At 36.1% G+C, this 17,804-nt stretch overlaps 1 protein-coding gene across 1 annotated transcript; it reads right to left on the bottom strand.

Moving 5' to 3' along the window:
- Positions 1-7,473: 7,473 nt before the first annotated feature.
- Bet1 (Bet1 golgi vesicular membrane trafficking protein) lies at positions 7,474-17,234 on the bottom strand. Its single transcript, XM_027389855.2, has 4 exons — positions 17,060-17,234; positions 12,621-12,745; positions 10,171-10,227; positions 7,474-8,522 (listed from the first exon to the last, which is right to left on the bottom strand). The coding sequence occupies exons 1-4, from the start codon at positions 17,076-17,078 to the stop codon at positions 8,367-8,369; spliced, it is 357 nt and encodes a 118-aa protein (XP_027245656.1). The 5' UTR covers positions 17,079-17,234; the 3' UTR covers positions 7,474-8,366.
- Positions 17,235-17,804: the final 570 nt, after the last annotated feature.

The raw sequence follows: 17,804 nt of genomic DNA, 5'->3' as shown, positions 1-17,804 counted from the left end.
TTTGGTTAAAGTTTTTCAAATCAATACGAGCATGATTTTCACAAAACTCTAATGGAAAAAAAAATGTTTCAGCATCATAGTGTGTTCACCAGAATGGGTCAGTTTCCTATTAATCCTTTTGGGTGTTCTAATTTTAGAATCTTTTCATTAACTGCAACCTTATTTCAGATACTGATCTCATTAATTTGTCTGCATTATTTGCCAAATTCAGTGTTATACCAATCATATGTTTGTAAGGGAGGAGTAAAGAAAATATCATGATGAAGTCTTTTGGGTAACTATCTCTAAAGTTTCTGTGAGTTGTCTGCTTAGGCAGACACTCACAGCACAGGGCAGCCAGAGCCCTGCAGCCCGCTCTAAGTCTCCATTTGGGAATCTGAGACATCACCCAGACACTGTTTTGGAACCTGTGAGTATGCCCATGTATTGTTTTCCTAGAAATGGGGCTGAAATTGCTGCAACCTAGTAGCTCAAAACAGCAGGATTTTGTTCTCTCAGAATTTTGTGGCCAGAACATCACACCCAAAGTGATGGCAGAGTCATATTCTTTTTGAAGTCACACAAGGCAGATCTTTCCTCACTGCATCCAGTTCGTGCTAGCTGCTAGTGAGCTATTCTGATCCTCTCCAGTGAAGCACAGTACCCATTCTCTGTCTCCCTATACCAATCTCCTTTCAGTGCCCACCAAATATCTTTCTGGAGATCAGGAATAGGCTGTGCCCATCCTAATCCATTTGACTTATTAATCTCCAAGACCTTATTTCCAAATAAGTTTTGAAAGTCTGAGTAGATGAGTCTTTAGGAAATACCATTTAGTCCAGCAAATCTGAGAATAGCTAGAAGTCAATTAGTAGTTAGCAACTTTTTCATGGAGTTAAAATAGCCTTCTGTCAAGAGATATGTATGAGATCCAACCATTAAATTCCTTCTTTGAGGTAAGACTTGTCTTGGAGAAAGATTCTTCTCTTATTGCATCAGAAGTCAAGACAAACACAAAGCTTTGTCCCCACCCCCAAAACATTGTTATTAAGAATAACAAAACAGTATGGATTAATTTCTTATTCTTGATCATTCCTACTGTATATCTTATTAGCATAATTTCTACAGCAAATGTCCAATGTAATTGCGAATGCCTGATGCAAATTCAGATGAGAGCACTGAAAAGTATTACACAGATTACAGAAAGAAAAGATCTGCCAGGAAGCTATCTCAAAAAAACAACAAAAATATAAGGAATGGATAAGTCTATTTTGTATTTTGAAAATTCAGAATTTTTAAACCAGGCTCAGTTCTCAGCAAGATAGCTTTACTATTCCATTCTCTCATGTCCTTAATTCTGACTCTCCTACATGTTATGTCCCCTGGTTCCTCCAACCAGTCCCCAAACTCTGAAAGAGAAATGCACCTGCTAGCTAGCTCTCCTCCCATAAGGCTATGAAAATGTCTGTAAAGATGTATGGTGAGCAACAGAGGCATTCTTTTTCCTGATTATTGCAAGCTTTAGGGTTAGACTGCTTTAATTCCAAATCTGATGTGTAATTTGGGATTGCTTATTGGTTTGAGGCAAGAATTTTATGTGAAAAATAAGGCTATTAATAATACCTCCAAAATATTACAAACCCAAGAAAATCCACAACAGAAAATATGGTCCCTGAACCCACAAAATGCTATGATTATTAACTAAGGTGATGCTGGTATAAATACAGAATAAATATATCTGAATTCAAAGTAAACTATGGAGAATTCTGTAAAGAATACTTGGTTTCCCATAGTGAACATACTTGAAATTTGTAGTGACCCAGCTTTTATGAGTGATTGATGGAACTTAGTAGAAAGGGGTTCAATGAATATAGATGTATTTCAACTAAATGTCAAGCCATCCCACAGTGAGACACAGTCTTTCAAATAATTTCATCTGTGGTGACAAACAATAGAGCAAAATGGTGACACCCAACCAAAGACCTAGAACCTCTTAGAGCTAGGCTGGTGTTTGCAGTGCAACACAGCCATTCTGTGACATTGGGACATTGGCATTTAAGTCTTCTTTTTTTTTATTTTTTGAGATTACATATGTCTTTCGGGACTTACACACACACACACACACACACACACACACACAGCGATATATATATATATATATATACTATAGACTATATATATATATAATGCAAATATATATAATCTGGTATTGGAGAACCTTCTAACCTTCTGTATGTTCTTCCTGGAGAAGACTATTCTCTCACTCTTAGCATTCCTTAGTTCCTTGTTATTCTTTGTGTAGGGCTGTGGTCTATACTGTGTACTTTCCCTATCCATATTATCATGTCTGTTCATGCCCATCATATTTATGTCAGCATCCTAGCTTTATTTTGTCAACAGTTATGCTGCTATTTACCCCACTAAAGCTAATGGTTAGAATGTTGACAATGAAATATGATCATAGTTCAACCTGAAAAACATAGTTGACTCTTTATCTCTGAGAAGTCCCTGGACTTAATTATTGGTTCTCTTTTGATTTTACCTATGAAAAATGTGCAAGTCAGAACTTTGAATTTATGAAATATATTCTAATTAAATAATGCTTCCTTTGAAACTCAGAGTTCTATTATCTCAGGAATTTTAAGCTCTGAGAATTCATGGTAGACATAAAGAAGCGAGTTCTTAAGTTGTTGATATTCATCACTTGCCTTTCATGAACTCATTAATAGATTGCCTGCTCTGAAAGCTGAAAAATGAAGCCTCTATTTCCTCTGGATATCTTTTGCAACAGATAATAGATGGGGAAAAGCCAATGAATGACTGCATCACCAACCAGCCATGGATGCCATGGTGACTAGAAGTGCCTAACTTCATACAGCAGTGATGAACCTCACTAATTCACCTGAATAAACCCTTCATCAGTGTGACAGTGAAATCCCCTAGGAAATGAGAGGACACGGCTTAGTCTATGCTAATATTTCCCACACCACAGTGTTGGGATTTGAATAAAATGCAAATACCTTTCCTATGGTCAGCAGTAAAGTTTTATTATTTAGAATTAAATTATTATTATTATTATTTAAAATGAAAACTTAGGCTTCCTAGAATGGAGTTTATTAATTATAGAATCAACTTGGGTCAGAGTAGTCATTGATCTTGAAATTGAATTTTGATCAAAGAGGAAGAATATTAGAAGTTTTCTTCAATTTTTCTTCCCCTTGGGCTTAAGCCACATCCATTCTCGACCCTATAAACAAGACATTCAATTTAACACACATATAGCTTTATGAGACTACAAAAATTTTAAATTAGAAAAATTTTCATAATGCAATTAACCTAATGGCTATATGTTGTTCTTCCAATATTCAAAATTTAAAACTCAGCTATAAATTTATTTTATTGACGCAACCCACCTTTTAATTACAGACCTTCTATACGCTCAGTACTGGAATTTTAGTAAGAGATGACAAAATAAAGATATGTTTTTTTAGCAGGAATAATTAATCCAACATTAATTTATTCCTCAAACATGTGTTGGTATCTACATTGCACTGATTGACAGAAGGCACAGGTATTGAACATAAGGTCCCTTTACTGGTGTACCCCAAAGATTTTATTCCTGACTAAATTCAACAAAAACATTTTAAGCAGTTTTGTCATTTTTAATTCTGTGTTATAAGTATGTGCCTATGAACACAAGTGCTCTCAGAGGCTACAGGCATCAGACCCTCCTGGAGCTAATATGTGTGCTGAGACCTGAAACTTGGATTATATACATAAAAGTATAGATATTAGAAGCCATTGAGAATTCTCTTCAGCTCTAACATTTTTATTCTTGATTTTCAAAATTTTCTATATACTACTTCATCAAAATTAGAAAGTCAAAGACAAGTTCTAACAGCATATGGAAAGATAAGGAAAAGGTGACTTTTACATATGTGATGTTACAGTTCTAATATGGATGTATGTTTATGAGTTAGGGTAAATGAAAAACAAAAAAATAAACATTCATGTTATATTAGAATGTTTTCAATGAGTTAGCTTTGTTTATATGTTTAAATTAATTAAAAATATAAAGTTAAGAGGATGTACCCTGATGAACAGTGGTTTGGTAGGAGCAGAAACGCACTGTGAAACAGTATGCTGGCCAAATAAGCTTTGCAATGTGTGGTGTCCGTCTGGGCTTCACAGGCCAGAGCCTGGCATCTCCAGTAGCCTTACATTACTGGCTGTGGAAAAATAAACACACATCTCTTCTTTTTTCAGACTGCTGATGGGATCATTATTCCATGTCCCTCATACTCGGTTTCCACCCAGCCAAACCACTGTCATCAATAAAAGTAGGATTTCTACATTCCATTGGTCACTTTATAATAAAAGTTCTCTGAGTATTAAAATCTGTTCTAGAAATAACACAATTAAATTAAAACTATTTAGTCACCAGAAATAAATGCAAAGTAAACAGTTCAATGAAGCTAACTAGCACATACCACTCTGAAATTGGCTTGTCGTTAAAGCAATAATCTAAAAGATAATATACTAGGTATTGAAAGAGTTTTAATCTAACAGTATGAATCTCTTTAGTTGACTTCATCACAGTTATACATCTTATAATTGTTTTGCGTGTGTGTAAAGAAAAGCAACTTGCCTCTAATGTCTTTCAATATGAATTTAAGTCTGAAATTAAAATGTTAAAAGGAGGCTTTTTAAACAATCAGGCATAAAATCTGCAAGAGTCCAAGGCACTTTATTTCAATAATTTCTCTGAAACACGGTATTGCATATAACACTCATCTAATTTCCCTGAAAGGAAGAGTTTATCCTGAGTGTTCTAAAGCAAATGGTTACTAAATAATGCAGAAGTCTAATAAGTTGTAAGCTTCTAGAACTTGTTCATTACTGACAAATGAGAAAAGGATTCAGGAGAAAAGAAAATTGTATTCTTTTAAAGTTTATATCAATGACTTAAAACTTTTTATATATTAGCATGTTTTATATATTTTGAAAAGATGTTTCATTTTTCTGCTCATTTTTAAATTTATTACAGGCATCAAAGAATCCACACATATTCAGCTGTACATTCCTATGAGCCATATTACAGGAATAGATACTTGGAGAAGCATAGCATTAATTGAAATCTGCAAATTCCAGCTATGTACAATTGTATAGTACTGACACTTGTTGAGGTCTGCAAAGGTGACTAAATTCATTGAAAGCAATGTTTTGTGTGTCATAAAATCTGTAGAATACAGACCCTTAAAATACAAATGTGGCTATATTTTTAGTTATACTTTAGTTTCAAGGGTTAGAATTAACATTAATTTTAAAAGTCAGATCTACCATCTTTGACTTGTTCAGTTAAAGGCATCTTGTTCGTATTTCTAATTTTCTAATCATATTGAAGATTAAACAAAGGTTGGTAGGTTGGCACTGCACAATTCAGCAACTTTCTATTGCTCTCACATTAAACATTTGTTTCTAGAATGTTGAAAGGTTTGTTCTCACTCTATTAAGTCAAAACTGGCTAGAGATTAAAACACAATTCCATTAGATTGCTGATGATGTAAAAGTCCAGAAAATTCCTAGAAAAGAGGTATTTTTGCTATTGGGAGGCCAGTGGGAGGAGAAAGCCAAAATCCATCAGCACATATGAGATGGTGAGACAGATCAGATCCCAAGAACCTTCAACAAAGAACACCTGCCAAGTGCCTAGTTGAGACTCTTGCCAATGGGATTCCACCCAGTTGTCACAGAAAGCTCCAGAGCACACCACTTCTGTATGTGATGTTGATTCCTGTTTCACAAACACAGTGAGGCGAATGGGTTATCAGCTTGAAATAAGGAGGGTGTAGCCAGAGTTTAGCTCTGAAGCAGTTCTGTGTGCCAGTAAATTTATCCATCAATACAGTCTGATGACTGAGCTCCAATTATCAAGCATTATTTTTGCTTCCTCACTAAGTAAACCTAATATGGGAAAGCCAATTTTATAGAGCTGGAAGGTTTGCATGGATGTGGGTGCCAGGGCTCTCCACTATAAGCTTCTAGCTCGGCCTCAAAATATCATATCAGATGTAAATGATTCTCTGAGCAAACACTATTCAAGATATGTATAAATTAAATGTCACAAATAACATATGTAGTTCATCTCTTCCTACTCAGAGAGGCCTCTTATATCCATAAGAATAAATTGAACTTTCTATTATTTGCAAATGTTTGCTACATTTCTAAATAACAACATCTAGTGAATTAAATTAAGTTTTAGGAAAAACATGGACATTTGAGATTTTTACAAGTTGCTTTCTGAATTGTTTTGCCATGTAACATAGTGGTATCTACTGTCTGATACACCATGCAGACACCGAGTAGTCTCAGGCCATTCAAATAAAGATGATTATATGAAGTTTATCAAACCTATGATTACAGTCATAGTCTCTAAAAATACCACACATCTTTTAGAGAATTAGCAACGAGCATGTAAGCTATTATTAACAGGACCTTTTCTTATTTTACATTTTCCCCAAAACTGATTCACAAGAATATTTTTTCTTAAATTTTTCCAAACAATATTGGCCAAGGATCCTGAGTGGAGCAGTAGGGGCGAGTACTTCCAGAAGAATCCCTGCCTGCAGACTTCTCAGCACACAGTCCATATAGGACTAATAGGTAATATCAGGCTTAGTTCTCCACAAAAATAAAAATGTGATATTGACGATGCTGTAGAAGTGTTTCTACCATATCCTACATACTCTTGATGTTTCCATTTGGAAAATCCCAACTACAACTTAAGTTACTGATGGTGACTTCTAAGTACTAAGCTCTAATGTCAAGCAATTGGCAGAGGGCAGTTAAAAATCTCTTGAATCAATGAGTCACACTCTGACTGCCTAATAAAAGTATCTGCTTGGAGGCTGTATCATCATCTCAAGACCTGAAGCTTTACTTTGAAAATAATGAACAGTTATTGAGTGTGGACATGAATAGCACTTCCTCTGGTGAGTCAGGAGCTTTCCTCTCTGCTGTCTTAGGGATATCTCACAGTCCTTATGAACAAATAGAGGCTACAAGCCTCAAACAAATGGAGAAGGTGTGGTGACTGGAAGGCACAACATCTAAATCACACTAGCATTTCTTCCCTCCCCCTCTGCCCTGTCTCTTTATGTCACCTAACTGAACGCAAGTTTAGTGTTTGGAACTCAAGTGACAAACCACACATGAGCAAAAAGAATTGAAAACTCATTCAAGCCCAGAGGCATAGACTTGTGAGTAAAAATAGAATTAAAAGATTTTGAAGTTAGTCAAAATTTGATTACTTGTTCTGATTTAATAAGGATGTTCATTTTGATTGATTTTGTTTGGAATCTGAGCTTTGGGGGGATATTTCTTAGATTCTGTGTCAATAATATAAGACACTTAAGGAGCCACAAATATATTTTCATAAAAGTTTATTTGAACTTAGAAATAGGCAAATGTCTAAAGTAGGAGCAATACAGAATGGTTTATAATATTTGAATATTTATTTTTTACTTAAATCCACCTTGCGTTTTGATTTCTGTAAGCAAGTAAAATGGAGCAGAACAACAATCCTCTGAAGTCTGGATTCGATGCCTGCATATTTTCAGTCCCTGTTTGAGCACATGGGAAAACAAAGGCGATTGATTTTCCTGAACATTTCATTTCTACACAGGGTTTAACAATCACTGAGCTTCACATTATTCTGACACAAATAATCATCAAATGTTCCACCTAAGCAGCTAGACACCAGAAAACTATTCTAAAGCAGGTCAATGGAATTTATCATTAAAATAAAAAAATACCTAAGTTGATACACATGTATATATAGTAGGCTCCCATAGAAATATGTCAACAGCTTTACTCAAGGAAGTCTTTATACGAAGGATTCACATGAACAAACTTATTAAAAAAAATCATAGGGAAAAGGAACTTCGTACCTATATGGTAACAAGTAAGGGAAAGCCCAACATCCCAATGATGACCTCAAGCAAAAGAAAGAGAACATTCCACTACTATCCAACAACCACCACAAAAGTTGAAGTCAGGTCCTCTAGCATGCTATTGCTCTCCCACTTGCTTCAGAAAATTACTTACATAACAACAGAGTATGATATTGGTATTCAATCTGACTGGAAAACATTGGTACAGTCACAATGACTTCAGGCTACTTCAATACCCCTGAAAACAGGGATCAAAATGAGTCAATAGGGAACAGTAGTCAAAAAACATTATATGGTATAGTATGATTTCTGAAAGAGGAAAGCTCCAGTAATCTTCAATGAAAAAGGTCATTAAGAATGTTGGGATGCTGGCTATCAAAGTGGAACCCCAAGACATTAACTGCAACAGATTCCAAGACCACACTAACTTGCAAATCACCTCAGTTTAATAATCCAGTAAATGACAAAAAAGACAAACAATGAAAACAACATCATATAGCATAGCAATTTTGTTTGGCTTCCTCTGGACAAAATCTTCAGTCTTCCCATGGTTTTACCTAGAAATCCAGTTGTAGAATCAAACTGTGAATCCTGTGAGAGTAACAAAAACAAAATAAATTCTAATATTCTACACATGCTCATTCAAGCAATTTACATATGGATATTAGTATGTATTTTAAAGATAATTTGTATGTTTAATCAATTCAAGTATCTATTTACTAGCTTGGGAAATCAACCTGATTACTCCATGCAAAATACAGCAGTTTTCTCAGTGGCTCTTTCATTATCCAATAAGCATTTCTTTCAGTTCCTGAGCGTAATTAAAAAAAAACTCAAACGATTTGGGTCCTTATTTCAATTATATAGATAAAAAGCCATTAACAATAAAGGCAAGTCATTTATGTGCTATACAGCATGTCTTTGTCTGCTCTCTGTATGGAACTATTTTCCCAAGGTCAAATGTGTAAGTGTTCAGATACTAGGACTTCAGCTAAAATTTAATATTGTTAGCACAGAAACGGTAGAGCCTTTTGTTTAGACAAATGACTTTGAAATACAGAGAAATTTACTACAAGTTAAGAGAAAATAAAAGTTGATGTAGCAATAAGTGGAGAGGATTTAAATACATACATGAAAAATGCCAAATTCAAATAGAGCCAGAGAAGCCATTAAGATGAGTAGACTAGCCCAGGTTAGAAATCATGCCCTTGCATTAGAATCGCAGTACCCTGAGATGAGAAGGGACCACTCAATGAGGCTCTGCGGAGCTGAGTCTCCACATAGGTCCCGCTTTGAAACCCCTACTTCTTCATGGGAGTCCGTGCACTGGAACCACCTGGACGCTTTTCACAAACTACATATGCCTGGGCTCCTCTCCAGGAGATTTTGAATGAGCTTATTTAAAGGAGAAACCGGAAGATCCATCTTCAAAGACCACTGCTCTCAATACTGTACTTGGTTTTACATGGTTGTTTTTGAATGTGTGTGAGGAAACAAAGGGGGGCGTCTAGAAAAGCCGGGTATCCAAAGTTAGCATTAGTGATTGGAAGGCGGCTCTGAGAAGAAAAGGTGCGTGCTGTTGAGCTTGTTTCCACTAGAAATAAAGGGACCACGTCTATGCAAATCTGAGGGATTTGCTCAGCGGTAATTCTTAGGAACCAGAGCTAAAGGAGTATGCATCTGTTAACTGAAAAGCATTTAGTTGGCTGCAGATAAAGTGCTTTTTGATTGCCTAGTTAATAAATTATTAGTGGTCTACCCATTATGATTTCTAAGACCACTCAAAATAGCCATTAGCCTTCAGTCTTTAACAGTGCTTTATACCCAGGATTAAAATACATTGGCTTCAATCTTTACTTCTTATTTACATTTTAGACAAGAACAATGCAAAAATACATTTGATAGAAATTATAAACTAATTAGCTAAAAATGGAGTGAATCCATTAAGATTTACAATGTCAGGCTCTGTTTTAACAGGATAAAAATGAAGAATGGGGGTGGGGAGCGAGGTAAGAGGAAGAGCCAGGAGAGTTGAATATACTCAAAATACATCATAGGAAATTCTTGAAGAATGTATTAAAAGATTATTTTTAAAAAGGATTAGACAGCAGATAAATTATAACTTTATACAGTTGTTAACAAAAAAGATGCTTTTAAAAATGTAATTCCTTACACCTGGTCAACACACTAAACTTGAAAACATTAGTTGTAATTTCTTAGTTAAATTGTAATGTCTTACCATTTCAGCTAGTAGTTTGTTTTGATTTTTAACTTCATGGCCTATTTCAATGGAAAGCTAAGAAGGAAGCACACACATTACTACTTACAGGGAGGCATTCAAAAGTGATAAACTAAAAGCAACAATGCCATGCTAAGCACATTTAACTTCTCAGATGAAACTGTGTTCTAGAAATATACACTCTCTTCTGACACTTTGTCCAGTGAAGTTATTGGAAAATAACCTTAAAATTTTTCTCCTCCAACAATGAACATATTCTCTTCTCTCTTCCTATTATCCAATCTCTGTGCTAATATTCTCCACCTCCCTCCTTTATTCTAGCATACTTTATGCCACGTTTTTGCTTTTTTCAGTCATATAAAAGTATTCCTTTCTTATATTTTAGTAAACATGACTACTCAACATGACCAGTTCTACCACAGACATATTTATTTAGTATTCTCCTAAGAAAATATGACATTTATTTGACTATAAGTCTACATTCATTAAAGACTTCTGCTTCAATATAATAATAAATTGGAAAAACCCTTAAAGTTAATGTTACCTATAACCTAAAATTATATAGAAAGAATTTGAGTGTGTAAAACAGTATAATTATAGCTGCTATGCAAAATTATACCTCATACCTTCTACAACAAATTCATCAGAGGTTTTCCTTCTAAGAAGCTTAAATAAATACAATTAATTACTGAAGCTCTTTGTGAACAACTGTAAATGTTCTCATTTTAATCTGTGTGAAATCCATATATGGAATTATACTAAAATTATGGAGATCAGATAAGCCTTTCCTCCAAATTCATCCAATCAGAGACAGCAAAGCAGGCAGCCCAACTCACCCAACTACTTTAGCATGCCATTCATGCCAAGGAAGGGAATCTCCAGTCTTCTAACATGGAAGTTCAATAATCAACACTACAGGGTTTTCTTTAAGACATCCAACTCTGTTCTTGCCAATATTATGTTTCTTACTTCTTAACATTATACATATATAATAGATTAAATCATTTTCATTAATATGACTTTGAAAACAATACCATATTGTGAGTACAAGCTGGAAACAATCTAATTTTTCCATGATTGAAATTAAATACCAATTCCATGTGACAATGTGAGATTCTACTAAATGCTTCACAAGTGTATAGCATGTTTATTGCAATGAAGAATCAATGACATATTTTTTAAATCACTTTGTTTAATCCCTTTAACAAAAATTTACTCAGTATTTCTAAGAAGGAATTATACTGCATGCTCTAAATGACCTTAGGTCTATAGGAGTTAAAACTAGATATAATACTGAGATAAAGCATGGAGAGAGGCAGATGTAGCAATGGAGCCTTTCATGAAGAAGACAACTTCAAAGGAGGAAGATGATGACACAGTTTGACTTTAAAAATACGAATAGGGGCAACAGTATGCAGAGAACAAAAGAGAACTCTCAGTTGTCTGGCAGCAAAGCCATATGAATTCTGGACGTGTTGGAGAGACGTTCTTAAAGGCTGGGGCCACTCTCTGAAGAACATACAGCACAATCGGTCTACAGAGGATGAATTTAATCTATTAAGCAATGGGAATCCAAAGACTTCTGAGAGGGCTTTAACAAAGGTCTACTGATGACTGTAACAAAATCATGTAGACCAGGGCAAGTTGAGACAGTCAAGAGATTCTCCCAGGGGTCTATGCATAAAAATTATGGCCATGTTACAGAAATATGAGAAAGCTCATAACTCAAATAAGGCTCAAAGATTTAAGTGTGAAATGACTTATGTATTATATTTAAGCCACTAGCAGAAAAGGCTGGAAGGGTTATTTCAGTGGCTCTCCTGATGCATTTCCAATGAAACTATTACAAAACAAATGTAAATTTGCTCCCCCTTCAAACAGTGACATTCTTTCTCTTCTCTTCTTTATAATATTGAACCTACTTATTAATATTCTGTTTCTGTTATTCTAGCACACTTTGTTTTCCCTTTTATTCATATAAATTAAATGCTTTCATCTATATATTCCTTACATTTTACAATGTACAAGTATTCATATGAACAAGTCAAATACACACATACACATTTAATATTTTCCTAACAAAATATGGGCAATTCTTTGATTATAAGTCTAGGCTGATTATTTTAAGTATGTTTTCTTTACTATACTAACAAATTGGAAAATTACAAATTAGAATTATCTATGACCTAAAATTACATAGAAAGCATGACTGGCTGTTTGAACCACTGCAATAAATATATAGATTTTGCTAAATACACAATTAAGGTTTGAGAAAAAAAATAAACAAAACTACCCTATCTTTCAACTTGCCACACCGTCTTACTTAACAGGTAGCCTGAACTTCTGGTGCACACTGACCTCACAGCAAGTGTTCAAATGAGTTGCTTACCATGAGGCCAGGAAGTTCGAATACACAAGTCAAGTGTGAACAGCCCTGGTTCTGTACTTACAGATTTGATGGCAGTCACTTTGCTTCTCAGACTTTCAGTGAGTCTGTCGTTTTCTTCTTCACAGGCATTATAGCCACTACCAGCATAGCCATAGTTCCCATAGTTGCCAGGAGGTCCTCCTTCACCTACAAGGATCAGAGGCACATGTGAAGGATTGCAAAAACAGAAGCTACTTTCGAAAGCTTAGTAGTTAAAAAAAACTGAAAAAGACCCCTGAAGGGCGTTGCAGACCATATATATATATATCTATAACAGTCACACTGCAAATCAATTTTAAAAAATCAGAACCAGAGATATAACAATTATTTTCATATCCTCTTTTAAACAAAGTATGCAGTTTCCTCAATACACATTTATTGATCACTTACTGATTGCCTAAAAGACACTGAAATAGACATTGATACACAAGAATATTTGGGAGGATTTTCCTGCACACTAGAAATACATGTTTTAATATAGGACATAAACAACAAACCATCTACCCATCAGAAAAGCTTGACTATAAGAGGAAAGGCGGGGAAGAAAATGTGGAAGGGGTTCTAAAGGCAGAAAGATGGTGTTTATTTTACTAGCAACCTTCACTTATAAGAAGCAAATGGTGGGCCAGGCATTGGTGGTGCACACCTTTAAATCCCAGCACTTGGTAGGCAGAAGCAGTTGGATCTCTGTGAGTTAGAGGCCAATCTGGTCTACATAGCAAATGCCAGGATAGACTCCAAAGCTACACAGAGAAACCCTGTCTCGAAAAACAAAGGGAAGTAGAGGGGAAACCATAAGTGAAAACCAAGGAAAGAGATGCAATGACTTGTAGAGGCCATTAGCAGAAATTTCTGAAGAATTTCACTCAGTTTTCAACATATATTCAAGAAGCTACCATGTGTCAACTCTATTTTTCTGCGATGTTTACAGAACTTGAATTCTGGTAGATGGTTTGGAAAATGCAGCACCCTATTACTCTGTCTACCACAGTACTTGACAGTCATCAGGAAAACAACAGGTACAGTGAGCATCCAGCAAATAATACATAGGTGTGTTGGGACTGAGGGTACTATTTCACCAAGTTTTTATAAACTGATGACATCATTTTCTTAGTAAAGGAAAAAAGTGGGCTACACATTGAAGAAGAATTTAGAATAAAACAAAGAAAATCATAAAGAACAGTGACTAAAACCATTCAGGATTTCTAGGAGAATAAATTGACCATGGCTGTGGCAGTACACTGTATTAGCTTCTGACTTTCCAGATATGGGACCTCTCAACAGAAGGGCTCATTGGTCTTAGTCAGGCATTGAGAAGCCTCACTGTTGGATGGACCTAGAACTGGAAATTTTAATATTGGGACTACAGAAGAACAAGACACCCCAAACTTTGAAACGGTTTGACAAGAATGCAGAATGTTTTAGAGGGACTAGATTGTCCATGGATGGAAGCACCTTCTCTAGTGACTCAAGAAGGTAGAAGAAAGGCACAGGCTATAGGCTGCCATAGGCTCAGATTGCCAATGGAGTAGCAATGGTAGGAAGAAGAATAGGAATAGCTGAGAGAGTGGGTGGCAGGAAGTCTAGTAGCTGCAGCTGAAGGATGGTTAGTGTCTGAATAAAATACTCTTTCAAAGCATGGCGCCAATTTAATTTTATTAAAGTAGCAAAACTCTTGAATCCTTACAGCTTTGACTGTATAACATCAACACTGACCTTGAGATTGAACTGTAAGAGCATAAACTAAATTTATTCATTTATCATTCTTTATCTCCATAAACACACACATACTACCACCACCCTAACCTTACTTTAAATGGATACCTATAAATTAACTGAGTAAAGAATACAATTTTAATTTACTGCTAAGCAACTTTGTCAAAAGCAGTGTGTCTCATGCTTCTATTTCCTCCCATACATAATGTGTGCTATCTATGTGTCAGACATTTCTCCTTGTACCACAAAATCCACAACAACAAAATGTTGAATATTCCAAACAGATGGGACAGTTACATACTCAAATTTCTTACCAACTACTGGCATGCTAACATTGAATTCTCAATACATGTTTTCAAACAAATTACAAGCTGTTGAACTGGGCATAATCATTTCTTCCCATTCACCAACCAAAATCACCACTTAAAATATTCTGAGCAAACTCCAACAAGATCCAAGACCTTTAGCTTGTTTTATGTGACTACGGAGCTGGGTATGACATATTGACCAGTAAGCAATTTTGGAATGGCTAAAGGTAATCACTGGATAACTCTATTAAAATTAATAGGTGTTTTATTTCTTTTGCTTTGACTTCCTGGCCAATCTTAAGTTTAGTTTGTTCTTCTCCTTCCCAATCCTCTACTCCAATGCAGAAAACTAAAACTAAAATAAAATTTCCTATCAAACTTGACTCCATTGTTGTTCTGTGAAAATTACTTACTACCATGAAGAGCTGTAGAAAAACAAGGCCTGAAGGTCATCTTCAGCCCAAGTCATTTCTGAAAAGCGCTTCTTTGAAGCATGTTCTATCAATAATCAGGGCAATTTATTTAACATCAAATTTTTACATATGATTGTTTATCATGTTCACTATTTCAAATTTAAAATTTCAGGTAAATACACATTGGTACTTTAAAAAGTCTCCTAACTTTACAGAAATGTAAGTAATAACAGACTTTAATAGTTACCCACTTCTAGACTGCACAGGCACTTTAATAAGAATCAGGAGGGGACTGCAGTCTAGTGATTCTTAGTTAATGAAAATCTATTTAATATCTTTACAATCAAAGCTATGAACCTATTGTCAAGTCCCTGCCCTGCATGTAATAAAAACAGCACAGCACAAACAACATCTCAATAGGCCAGGCCTGCTGCTAAAATGTAAACTCCTTAGACAGACAAAGATTTTCAGAGTGCCTCAGGGCCCTAGCTTCAAAGAGACCTGATGACCATAACCTCTTGTACACATCATTTGTAACTCTATTCCTGAATCTTTGTCATCTTCCCATCTGGAACCTACTTCTCCCATTCCCTCTTGTCAAAGGCACCCTTTGAGTTCCTCTGGTTCCAGAAAGTAGACAATGACCCATGTATGATTAAATCTCTACTGAATTCACTATCTGTTTAACTTAATTGATATTGGGCTGAAAAATTACCACCTTGGATCATAATTTGTCTTCTACTGCAGAAGCATTTTTTCCCCTGCTCTTCAGTTACATTGGACACTTTGGGAAGTACACCCTGGGTCACAAATGGTCACCCACAAAAGCTTATGTTGCAATAAATGTTGCCATTAGTGATGAAAGAATTCAGGCATATAAGACTAATCTTGTTTGAAATTAGTTCTTTAGGCTATTTGACATGGACTACTTTCTTCCAGTACTTGCAAGCTTTCAAGAAGCTCAATTTATAAATTCTTTCACATGCAACTATTCATCGATATCTTCCTAAGTCTATATTACTATTGCCTTTCACTGCCATTATTTTTCTATGGTTTTAAATTACCCACTCTCTACTCCTATAACCAACCTTATTAAAAATACCAGTATCTCTCTGAACTGTCACGAGTATTGTATTACTTCTCAAGACAATCAAAATTCATACCAAGCAGTGAGTTCTGGGCTGCAAAATAGCCTTTATTTATTTTCCTTGGCTAGTTTTAAGTGTTTGTTCATTGACTGGCTTTAAACACCTAAAACTTTTCTTAAACACTTTTTTTTGTTTTGTACAATTTTCCAACTTATGACAGAATGGTAACATCCTATTCAATGTTCCATTCATTTTTTCCCCCAAGCATGCTGTCCTTCTTAAAAACAACAAAAACCATGTTAATAGAGGAGGTCAGAACCAGAAAATGCTATTCTGATTATTTTGTTATTACTTCTCCTGATCCATAAAGGCAAGAACAAGTGTTAAGTCATCAAAACTTACCACCGTCTATTGCCTTAACAGAGGGACAAGGTCTAGGTCAGAAATATTCCGGGCCAATCGCCTTTGACCCAGACCTTGACAACAGGCACTTTGATAATAATGACGTGTAAATTTACCTTTGTCACTCGCTGCAATCATACTAAGATACCATCATTAGTGAGCTGGGGCGTTAACATCCCCTCTCCAAATGTCATTTCGAAGAAAAGTAAGTTCCAGAATGGGTAAAGAAAAGGGACCAGAACTAGGAAGGAAACACAGCTACTTCCCAAACCAGCAGATAAAGCAAGAAAAACCTAGACTACCAATACTTCGCCACTCTGTGAAACTTACCATAAAACTTTCCTCTAAACTAAACTGCTCAGAATTGGGACAAATGATGCGCTTCCACTGGGCACCTCCTTCAAAGAACCCACACAGCTCGCCTTCCAACCCCAGAGTCATTGACAGAAGGCCGGCAGAGTTCCTCCCTCGCCCCTGCTCCCGGATCCACAGGTCCCAGGCTGCCCAAACTTCGAACCTCAGTCCTGTTCTTACCCAGGCCTGCACGCCTCATCCTGCCGGGAGGGGGAAAGGCGGGCGAGGAGGAGTGGGTAGGAAAGGGCCAGGGTCGCCGGACCGCGGCTTCAGTCCCAGGGCCTCTTAGAGAACCAACTTTTTGCCTCTGAGCGCCACGACATCAGTGAAGTCTAAACACCGCGCTGGTTTATGTCGTCACCCGCATACTTATAGGCGGTCTGCAATGAGGTTTAGTTGCATTCTGGGAAATGTAGTTCTCTATCAGTTCTGGGCTCTGGGCGAGGGGGCGTGGTGTAAACCTGGGCGGAGCTTCCGGAAAAGTGGCTGTGCTGGTTGTGGCTCTAGTCTTGGGTGTCTGGGTCTTTTTCTCTCCCAGAGACTCCAGTATGGTACTTTCTGTTGTCAGGGTAAAAGTTAACCCACGATATTTACTCCTTCCCGGACAGGAGGGTGGTTGATTGATCTCTCCTGATTCATCCTAGTACTTCCGCTTACTCAAAATCAGGTGAGAGAAAGTCAGAGAAAACTTTGTTGAAGAGCCTCATCTTACTGCCTGAGTCTATTATTATTATTATTATTATTATTATTTATTATTATTATTATTTTATCATCATTATTATCATCATCATCATCATTATTATTATTCGTTCCTGATATTTCAGTGAACACAGCTCCTTGCAATAGGACTCCTGGTAGGAGTCTCATTCCTTGTTAACGCGTTTGTTCCAAGTCTGGAAAGAACTATGGCACTTAGCTCTTAATA

This window comes from Cricetulus griseus (genome assembly GCF_003668045.3).
Source record: "Cricetulus griseus strain 17A/GY chromosome 1 unlocalized genomic scaffold, alternate assembly CriGri-PICRH-1.0 chr1_0, whole genome shotgun sequence".
Classification (NCBI taxonomy): Eukaryota; Metazoa; Chordata; class Mammalia; order Rodentia; family Cricetidae; genus Cricetulus; species Cricetulus griseus.
The sequence above is the reverse complement of the archived record's forward strand: the minus strand, read 5'-3'. Positions and strand labels throughout refer to the sequence as shown.